Genomic DNA, 10,678 nt, shown 5'->3' with positions numbered 1-10,678 from the left:
AAAAAAAAGTATTTGGAATGTTAGCAAACTTAAACCAGTGGGCATTTCTTTCACATAGACTGAAAATAGGTATCTGTTTCCTTGACAAGTATTGCCTACTGTCCTGCCCCTGATTTAGGGCTGCAAACAAGGTAAAAATTGTGGGTATGGAAAGGAAAGTTCATACAAAGCCAATGGAAACAAAGTGTTTGCCACGTCATAGGTGCAAGGGTTTCTGAGTTCGACTTTAGACAGACTGATGTGGATGATTTAGGGCTTCCTGGGCGTAATCGAAGTTGACAGAGATGACTGTGGAAGTGTGAAGCTGCACGGCGGAGGAATGCCGTCACAGTACCAAGTGAGGGCAAAGCAGATGTAAAATTATGAAAATAGGAGAGTTTAAAAGGGAAATTGTACCAAAGGTAGTCTGTTGTAGTACAGGGAGGATAAGGAATAAGTGGAAGAGACAGAAGTATCTTTAAGAGCAAATAAGAATAATTTATTGGTGGTGGGAAAAGCAATGAATTTTTTTGCTAGCTAGTCTGAAGGGAGTATGTCAACAGATGCCTAGAACCAACATAAATTTCCCTGGGGAAGAAAAACTGGAAAAAAGAAAACAAAAACCATGAAGATTGCTTTATAGCAGGTGATCCAAAAATGAGTGCAGTTGATGAGAAACGCAAGTTCACAGTCAGTTGGGAACTGCGGGTTTAATTGTAGCAGTGGAGTGGCCACATGAAGCGATTGTCTGGAACGTTGTGCTATAGTTGAAGAGTAGAGGTTTCTTTCAGTGTATCTGACTGGCTTGGAGATAAAAGGGAAATAGAGAAACATTGAGTTTTAAAGGGAGAAAAGATCTTTGCAATAATTTTTTAGATGAAGAAACTGAGACCTGACCAAAGAAGATAAGTGATTTGCGCAAGGTCCCGGAATCAGCTAATGACAGAGTTGGGAACTCTATTCCCATTGGTAAAGAAGGGGCAGGACAGTAGACGATGCTTGCCAAGGAAACAGCTACCTATTTTCAGGCTATGTGAAAGAAATCTCCACTGGTTTAAGTTTGCTAACATTCCAAACGCGTTTTCCCCCCCAGGGTACAGGATGATAACGTTCATTTTTGTGTGTGTGTGTTTTTTAATCACTCTCACAAAGTCCTACTCAGAACTCAGGAGTAATGTGTATTGCTCCTATCATTTGAAGCTTCGTTGAACATTTGCTCTATAAAATTTCTTAGGTTCAGCATTAAACATGGCCTTTATCTCAGCAGATTAGAAGTGAATTAAGAACTGGTGTAAAGGAAGGTCCTCTTAGGAACAAAACTCCTAAAAGGAGAGGACAAAGTAAAACTCAGGGATTTGTGTAAGAATTCATTGGTAATGTGAAAAATTTTGCAGAAGAGGCAGAACTATAATTGGTAAGATAGGAAAAAAGAGACTAGGAATAGTCATTATCTTCATTATTATTATCAAACGATTATATGGCATTTCATCTTCAAAACCTTTGCAAACTTTAATTAAGTGTCAAAGGTAGTTAAAATCTAAACTGCATGGATAGTCTGGAAAAGTTGAGTGTTGAAGTTTGGTGACATGGAGGAAATATTAATACATTGGAATTCTTCTATTCTGAAACATTGCTGGAATTTGCTCTATTCTAGAGCAACCCTCTTTCCTTATACATTAATTTTTTTAAAAACCTATTATGATATACTTCCTGCTATAGCCGTTGACTCTCTATCGTTGTAGATGGTGAAATAGACAACATATGATAAATGCTGACTTACTGGATCAACAGAAAGAAACATTTGGTATTTTTGGGGAGTTCACCTTTAAATGCAACATTTAAAAATGAATAGATCGCCAGTATAAATTACAGTGGACTCTTTTTTCCCCTCTTGAGATTGTCATGGCTATGATGTAAGAGCACATTTTGGCTTTTTAAAAGATATTATGTCAATGCAATGCTTGCAGTATTTTATTCTTTATGATTTAAATCCATGTATCAAAATTAAAATATAGGAAAGGAGCAAAAAACCACTTGAATACTCTACACCTAAGAATAAATTAGGCTTAAAAATCAGAATCATTATGGCAGACATGTCTTTTTCATTTAAAGATTTCTTTATTCATTCATGTATAAACAAAATATTTACCTCCTGCCTCTTAAGGACAGAGTGATACAATATTCTTCTAGGGCTGGGATTTTTTCTTTCCACGTAGCACCTGTGTTTTCTGGAGTAGTTCAGCAATGGAAGAAATGACACTTTCATTGATGTAATGAGGCATCATTAACCAGAAGCCTTTTGTAAGGGTGTAATTTCAAACTTCATTACAGACTAAGGCAGCCACACTACCCATTATTCAGGAAAACGTGCTTCTGTTGTGTCCCTCCAATGGACCTTACATTTTTAATGAGTCTTGTTAGAATATTTATGAAACAGCATCACCAGTAGAGGGCATCTGTCTTTCAAACATGGTGGGTCACAAGGCTATTAGCTGACAGGGTTCTCTGCCCTCACTTTATTGTTTTAATTTCTCTTTTTTTAAAATGTAATAATTTTTATTTCAAAATATTAAGGAGGTACAAGTGTTTTTGTAATATGGATGAGTTGTATAATGCTGCAGCCAGGGCTTTTAGGGTGCCCGTCACCAGAGTAGTGTACATTGTGCTTTTCAATTGGAAAAGTTAAAGGTACATGTTATAATCTGAAATTATTTCTAATTTAGACCTTATCATTAGCAAGGTGCAGAAGATGTATGTGCTTACGTCTCAGGAGTTTTGATTTTTTTATCATCACAGTAAAGTCCGATTATGAAGGTAACCAGCTAAATCCCACAGTAGATGAGAATGAACATACAGTATTGGTGCTTCCTTTTATGTGTCTACTCTCGAGAAAGTGTGTGTTTGTCTAAGTCAGGCCTCATCCTTGCTAGTAGGTTTGGCCTTTCAAAAGTTGATATCCTGACTTCCTAATAAAAATACTTCACATAGTAAAATTTAGTTCTGCCCACAAACTATGCAGGGATTTTGTTCAGAGTGGATACTGTAGTCTAAAAGACTCCAGGATTAGAAGTAGGACACCTGGCTTTTGCGTCTGATCCTGGGCCCAGCAATCCAGGTGTGACTTCCTGTAGCGAGGTAGATGCTACCCTGCCAACGTGACCCCTCCCCGTTGGCTGTCTCATCCTAACCCTGACCTCTGAGCCCTGGGAATGTCCAGAACTGCCCAGGCCAGGGGGTTTCTGACTGTCACATGATACACGGAAAGGCTTCTAAGTGTAGGTTCCAGCCACAAAAATGTGTGTATGTATACCTGCACACACGTGCATGCACACATGTATCCATGTGGCATTTTCAAATGGGAGTATTTGTTTCAAAGAATGATTAAAAATTGTGATAAAAATACATTTTATCATTTTTTTCAGATATTTCTAATATTAAGGTTCATAGCAGTATATGTTTAATTTTAATTTACTCAGTACACGCTATGAGAGAGGGAACTACATTCTTAAATCTGTGAAAAATACCGTGACTGTTTCCTGTTAATCTTCAAATAATAGCCTATTAGAAATGAAAACTTCAGTGAGGAAATACACATACATCAAAGGCTTGGAGTATGTTACAGATAATTTTTTACTTAACACAATTCCCCTTTAGTTTCTTCCTCATAAGATGCTGTTCTTTTAACTTCAATTTCCTTTACGTTATCTTTGTTTAAGTTCTATGTGAAATGAACATTTGTCACCTGTCGCTAATTCGCGCTTATAAGCCAGCTCAGATATCCACCCCACAGTCTGTACTAAATGCTGTAACAGAGGAACCAATAGACATCTGTTCTGAGAGAGAATGTTCTCAGAGAGAGAATGGCCCAAACGTGTCTGTTCTTTCCGCTTTTGTCCTGAAGCAGCTACGCTCATACATTGTCAGTACTTGGGTGAGTCCCTAGCAATTCTCTGCTGCTCTCTCCACCCTGGGAGACACACACTCTGTAGCAGCTTCCTGAAGAGCTTACGTAAGTTATAAGTTGACTATTCAAATAACAGGTGTTTGGTTTTTGCAAGGAATACTCACCGCTTCACAGCATCACTGCAATGCATTTGAGACAGTATTTACACATGAATTAAGTACTCGCTGCCCCTCTTCTCCCCCAGCACTGCACCTCGCTATTAAAAAACCTTGATGCAGCAGAAGTCCAAAACTTCTGCAGGCTCAGCGTGGTCCATGCAGGGGTTTTATTAGGTCCATACAGTGCTTTAAAATTTGGAAATGGTTGTCAATACTTGAAACTTGGAAGAGTTCGTTTTAAAAATCCAGGTTTAGGGATTATCTGTTTTTAAGAATGAGAAGATTTGGTAACACTGACCTGTGATCTCACAGGGCAGGTGCCTACACTCCCAGTCCTTCCCCTGTCTCCCTTCCTCTCCTTTACAGTCCTTGTCTGGCACCTGGCCACATCGGTATCCAGCCCTCATTCCCCTTTCAACATGTGACAGCCATGGGCAGAATGGTGTGCGCTTACTCGGCTGCCAACGTGTTATGCCACTTTATTTAACCTTTTATAGTTCTGGTATTCCATCTTAAAAAATGGGAATTTTTTCTGGCACCTGTTGTTGAGGAAAACTTTTGACAATTAATGTGAATTATTAGGATCATTTCAAAGTAAAATCATTTCTTGCTATTTTTACTAGCACATTTTTAAAAAATGATATTGTTTCGTAGGTTACGATTGGCTCTATAGCAGATACCACTGTTTCTTTAGCCAAAACTTAAGTATATTTTAAAGGAGTTTTTATTTGCCACATGTCTTTTTCTTAGAAAATTTTAAGTCAGAATTCTGAAAATAACGTATATGTACATATTTAATATACACTTATGTATGTCACACCTACTTATGGACATATTAATCCAGTTATATACATTTTTAACTTTCAGTGATGATAATAAATTTTCTGCTTCTCAAATAAGTTTTACAAGCAAGTTTGGGATGAACCATAAACAAGGCACTGTGTATGTGGGTGTTAACTTTAGATGAATGGTTTTTCTTTTCAGAATACGGCAGGAGAATGATATGGTTGATTCAGCGCCTCAGTGGGAAGCTGTATTGAGGAGACAAAAGGAAAAAAATCAAGCAGACCCCAACAACAGGCGATCCAGACACAGATCCCGCTCGTACGTGGACTCTCTTTATACCTCGATTCAAAAACAATGCGCTTTAAGTAGCAAGTGGCTGCTTGGGTGTTCTAAAGTGGTTTAGCTCAACCATGATTATCCTGTTGTTTTTCATATTTACCTTCTTATATTTGTGACATTCATTAACTATATTTGGAGCTGTAGAAGTTGGAGCACAGCCAAAATGAAATGTTATGAAAACAAGGCTGTCAGAAGCATATTTTTGTTTTGTTTTGTGCTGCTTTTAAACAGAAGCATACATTCCACTGAGTAAATAGGAATGGTCTCCTTTTCATGGAGTCTGGCTGTTGGTGAAATACCTGCTGCTTCTCTCAATTTCAGTCTGCACAATTCTCTGAAGTCTCGTCCAGATTGAACCAGATGTGAATATCTTCCCATCAAATTACCATTTGTGAGCAGTAGTCAGCGAGTGATTCATTACACCCCAAGGCTGGGATGTGCGTGCTCCTCCTGTTGCTAGGCAATGCCATGTCTGAGCACAGTTACCCCGTAACAGTGAGATTGCCCGTCCCCCATTTAGTTTTCTTTGAGCTGATAAAGTTTATATATGGTGTTTTTTGTTTTTTAAATCTGTACATCACCAAGATTTAGACACCCCCACCTCTCCATTTCCCAAAGCATACCTTTTTAAAGTGAACCAAGACTAAGTACAGATCCTTTTTGTGATTGTGGGTGGTTAGATGTCTGGGGTTGATTACTCATGGGAGGGGGGATTACGGCCAAGTGTCTAAGATAAGGGAATGGAAGGATGTTGGGAGTGGTTCTGGAGACATACTAGGTGGTCGGTAGGGGGTGGCTGTGAGGGAGCCAGGCAGAAGGGTGACCGAGGACAGCTGTGAGTACCAGATAAGGTTAACTGAGGCCAGGAGAGGACTCTGCACGGTACACCCCAGGGCCTTTGTGCTGTGGGACACTAAGGGACACTTCTTAGTCTTAGAGGTTTACCTTTCAGTTAGAAGTTAACCCACAGTGTGTAGATTTTTCTTTTTTTATCAGTAGTACATCATAATGAGTGATGACTATTTCTTTTGTGACAGAAAGCCTGCCAGTAGTCACTACTCAGCATATACCCTAACAAATTTATTTATTATTCTATAATGTTTTTTGGGGGCAACAGAAGCTAATAAAAAGTTTTTGTCTTGATAGCACCTCCTCCCAACCCCATTAAAAAAGGGTGGTTTAAATATGAGAGAATCAGACCTCATTGAATATATAATTGTTTAACCAAAAGGTGCAGAACCCAAGATCAGATCCAGCATAGGCACAGGTAAATCTTTTACCACCACACGTTTACCTTTACACGTGGAATGTTTTTCTATGAGAGACTTGTTACACACAAAGTTTGGTAACTTGATATTAAATCTTAAAACAGCATTCAGTTTTTCTAATCACGTCTGAAGCATTCTAAGTTCAGTTAAATGCCAGTAGTGCATTTTACTTATTTAAAAAAGGAAAAGTAAAATAGGAAAAATCCTGTATATAAAATTTTTTTAAAAGACGGGGTCTTGCTGTGTTGCCCAGGCTGAAGTGCAGTAGCTATTCATAGGCTTAATCCTGCTAATGATCAGCATGGGAGTTTTGACCTTCTCCGTTTCCACCCTGGGCTGATTCAACCCTCCTTAGGCAACCTGGTGGTCCCCTGCTCTTGGGAGGTCACCACATTGATGCTAAATTTAGCATGGACACCTGATTGGTATAGCACACGGCCGCCCAGAACTCCTGGGCTCAAGCAATAATACTCCTGCCTCAATGAGCTGGGACTACAGGTGTGTGCCCAGCATAAATTTTTGGAGAAGTCAAAAAACATTCCTGGAGGCAATAGTATGAAACTATTCATTTATAAATAAAGTTGACAAATAGAATAATTCAAAGTTGTTGAATATTACTATAATTCAGTTATATTATGGGGCAAATACTTGTACATGGGCCTGGGAATTTAATTGTTTTTGAGTGATCTGAGGTTCATTTAACAGCCTAAGGAATAAACTTGTTTTAATTGAGGTAATTTGAGGTGAAATTTATATACAGTCAAATGCTCTTGTCTTAAGTGTACAGTCCATTGAATTTTGACAGATGTGTGCATAGTATGTCCATTCTTCCAGTTGAGATGTAGACTATTTCCATCATCCAGAAAGTTCCCTCATGGTCCTTCTAGTCAGTGTCCACCCCCATAGGCGACCACTGTTCTGATTTCTATCGTCATAGATTAGTTTTTGTCTCTGTTGAACTTTATATAAATGTCATTACATAATATGCTTTTTAAAAATCTGGCTTCTTTCATGAAACAATATTTGTGGGATCCATTCATGCTATCAGTGGCCACTTAAATTTTTTGTATCAATATGCCACAATTTGTCTATCCATTCGCCTCTTGATGGACATTTGGATTGTTTCCAGTTTTTGCCATTGTGTTAAAAGCTGCCACAGACATTCTGTGCAGGTGCGTCTCTGGAATCTGTTCTCTTTTGTCTCAGGTAATACCTAGGCGTGAAATTTCAGAGTTAGACAGTATTTGCAGTTTAATTTTATAAGGAACTACCAAAATGATTTCCAAAGAGCTCATATTATTTTACACCCTATTAGCAATGTATGAGAGTTTTCATTCTGCCCCATTCTTGCTTATATTTGATTGTGTTGATCTTGTGAATTTTAGCTATTCTAGTAGGTTTGAAGTCGTATTCCATTGTGGTCTTGATTATTAATAGCATTTCTATGGTTACTGATAATAATAACCACATTTTTGTGTGCTTATTGGTTATTCATATATCTTCATTTTTAAAGTGTCCAAATTTTTGTCCATTTTGATTGGGTTGTCTTTTTTTATTATTCATTTGTAAATTACTTATGTATTCTGGATAAAGTTATTTTTCAGATATGTGTATTGTGAATATTTGCTCCCAGGCTGTGGTTTGCCTTTTCATGTTCTTAACATTGTTTTATGATGAGCAGACATTTTTAATTTTGATGTAGACCAATCTATATAATTTATTTCACTTATAGTTAAGAATTTTTTTTATATTAAGGAATATTTACCTACCCTTTGGTCACAGATAGTCTTATATCTTTTTCTAGCAATTTTGTAGACTTTGCTCTTATATTTAGGTCTGTGATCTCTCTGGAGTTAATTGTTGTGTTTGTATGAGGTAGAGAGAGAGTTTTTTCCCACGTGTCTGTCCAGTTACTCCACTACCATTTTTGAAAAGATTGTCTTCATCGAAATGTCTTGTGGCCTTTATTGAAATCAGTTGACTACTTATACGTGGGCCAGTTTTGTTTCATTAATCTATTTGTCTATCCCATGTTGTCTTACTTACTGTAGTTTTATAGTAAGACTTGAATTGGGCAGTGTAAATTCTCCAACTTTGGCTTTCTTCTTTTTTTCCCCCCCAGGATTGCTTGAGCTATTTTAGGTCCTTTGTATTTCTGTGTAAATTTTTGGATCAGTTTGTCAGTTTTTACCACCTCTCTCACCAGAAAAAAAAAGGCTTTATATTAGGAGTATATTGAAGCTGTAGATCAGTTTTGAGAAAATAAGTATCTTACCCATCCAGTTATCTTTAGCTCCTTTCAGCAATGTTTTATAGTTTTCAGTACAGTTATTACATTTATTTTATTAAATTTGATCCTAAATATTTAATATTTTGATTGTATTGAGCTGTGCACTTAAAAATTTATTTTCTAATTGTTTGCTAGTATATAGAAAAATAAATGATTTTTTAAAATACAGATGTTATATCTTGCTACCCTACAACGGTGTTGAATTCACTTATTAGCTCTAGAAGCTCGCCCATTTTTTGTGGTTTCTTAGGATTTTCTACAGTTAAAATCATATTGTTTGTGGCTAGAGACAGTTTTCCTTGATGTATAATCTTTTTGCCTTTTATTCTCTTCCTTATTGTACTGGCTAGATCTTCTAGAACAGTGTTGAACAGAAGTGGTAAGAAAGCAGATGTTCTGGCCTTGCTTGCTTGCTTCCGAGGAAAGCATTCAGTATGTCGCATTAAGTATGATGCTAGCTGTGAAATTGAGGAAAGTCCCTTCTATTCTTGGTTTATCATGAATGAGTTTTGAGTTTTGTTATAGGCCTTTTCTGCATCTGCTGAGATGATTGTATATCGGTTATATTTATTTCATTAGTGGAGGAATTACATGGATTCAATTTTGAATGATGCATCCTTGTGTTCCTAGGATAAGCCCCTTGTGGTCATGATGTGTTATCCTTTTTGTATATTGCTGGATTCTGTATGGCATTATTTTAAGATTTTTTTTCTATGTTCATGAGAAAAATTGATCAGTAATTTTCTTGTAGATCAGGTTTTTGGTAACAGTATAATACTTCTCATTTAAAATAATTTGGGAAGTATTCTTTCTTCCTCTATTTTCTGAATGAGTTAATGTAAAATTAGCATTTTTTCTTATATATTTGATATGATTCACCAGCAAAACCATCTCTGCCTGGAATTTTCCTTGTGGAAGGTTTTAAATTACAAAATCAATTTCTTTAGCAGATATTGGATGATTTTTATTTTCTGCTTGTTATGTGTAGGTTTTGGTAATTTGTGTTTTAAAAGGAATTTGTTCATTTTATGTAAGTTGTAAAATCTTTTAACAAAAATGTTCATAATTCCTCATTATGTTTTTAACATCGGTGAAATCGATTCATACTGCCATTTTCATTCCTGGTGTTGGTGATTTGTGTTTTCTCCTTTTTTTTTTTTCTTCTTAATCTAGTTATTTCAGGGAATCAAGCCTTGGGTTTGTTGATTTTTTGTTTTCTGTTATCTATTTCATTGATTTCTACTCTTCATTATTTCTTTCCTTCTATTTATTTTGTCTTTTACTTGCTCTTCTTTTTTCATCATCTTAAGGTGACACTGATTTTAAACCTTTCTTCTTTTTTAATATAAGCATAAATTTATAAATTCTCCCTTAAGCCCTGCCTTAACTATTAATATATATCACATTTTTTTTTTTTTTTTGAGACAGAGTCTCACTCCTTTGCCCGGGCTAGAGTGAGTGCCATGGCATCAGCCTAGCTCACAGCAACCTCAAACTCCTGGGCTCAAGCGATCCTTCTGCCTCAGCCTCCTGAGTAGCTGGGACTACAGGCATGCGCCACCATGCCCGGCTAATTTTTTTCTACATATTTTTAGTTGTCCGATTAATTTCTTTCTATTTTTAGTAGAGACGGGGTCTCGCTCTTCCTCAGGCTAGTTTCGAACTCCTGAGCTCAAACAGTCCGCCCGCCTCGGCCTCCCAGAGTGCTAGGATTACAGGCGTGAGCCACTGCACCCGGCCTATCTCACATATTTTTAACATGTGTTGTTTTTATTATCATGCAATTCAAAATGATTTTCAATTTCCCTTGTGATTTCTTTGATCATGGGTTTTGTAGTTATTTAATTTCCAAATATTGGGGGATTTTCTAGATATCTCATTATCATTAATTTCTAATTTAATTCCATTGTGGTAAAGGAAACTGTATGATTTTCATTTATTGAGACTTGTATTA

The 10,678-nt window shown here is 36.8% G+C and overlaps 1 protein-coding gene across 1 annotated transcript in view; it reads left to right on the top strand.

Moving 5' to 3' along the window:
- The window catches only part of EPB41L4A (erythrocyte membrane protein band 4.1 like 4A), a 311,568-nt gene that overhangs the window by 284,638 nt on the left and 16,252 nt on the right, over positions 1-10,678 (top strand). The window contains exon 18 of the mRNA XM_012659525.1: positions 5,026-5,145. Within this exon, the coding sequence (XP_012514979.1) occupies positions 5,026-5,145 (120 nt within the window). The remainder of the gene's footprint in view (positions 1-5,025; positions 5,146-10,678) is intronic.

The sequence above is a fragment of the Propithecus coquereli genome, unplaced genomic scaffold (assembly GCF_000956105.1).
Source record: "Propithecus coquereli isolate 6110/MARCELLA unplaced genomic scaffold, Pcoq_1.0 Scaffold62, whole genome shotgun sequence".
NCBI lineage: Eukaryota > Metazoa > Chordata > Mammalia > Primates > Indriidae > Propithecus > Propithecus coquereli.
The sequence above is the reverse complement of the archived record's forward strand: the minus strand, read 5'-3'. Positions and strand labels throughout refer to the sequence as shown.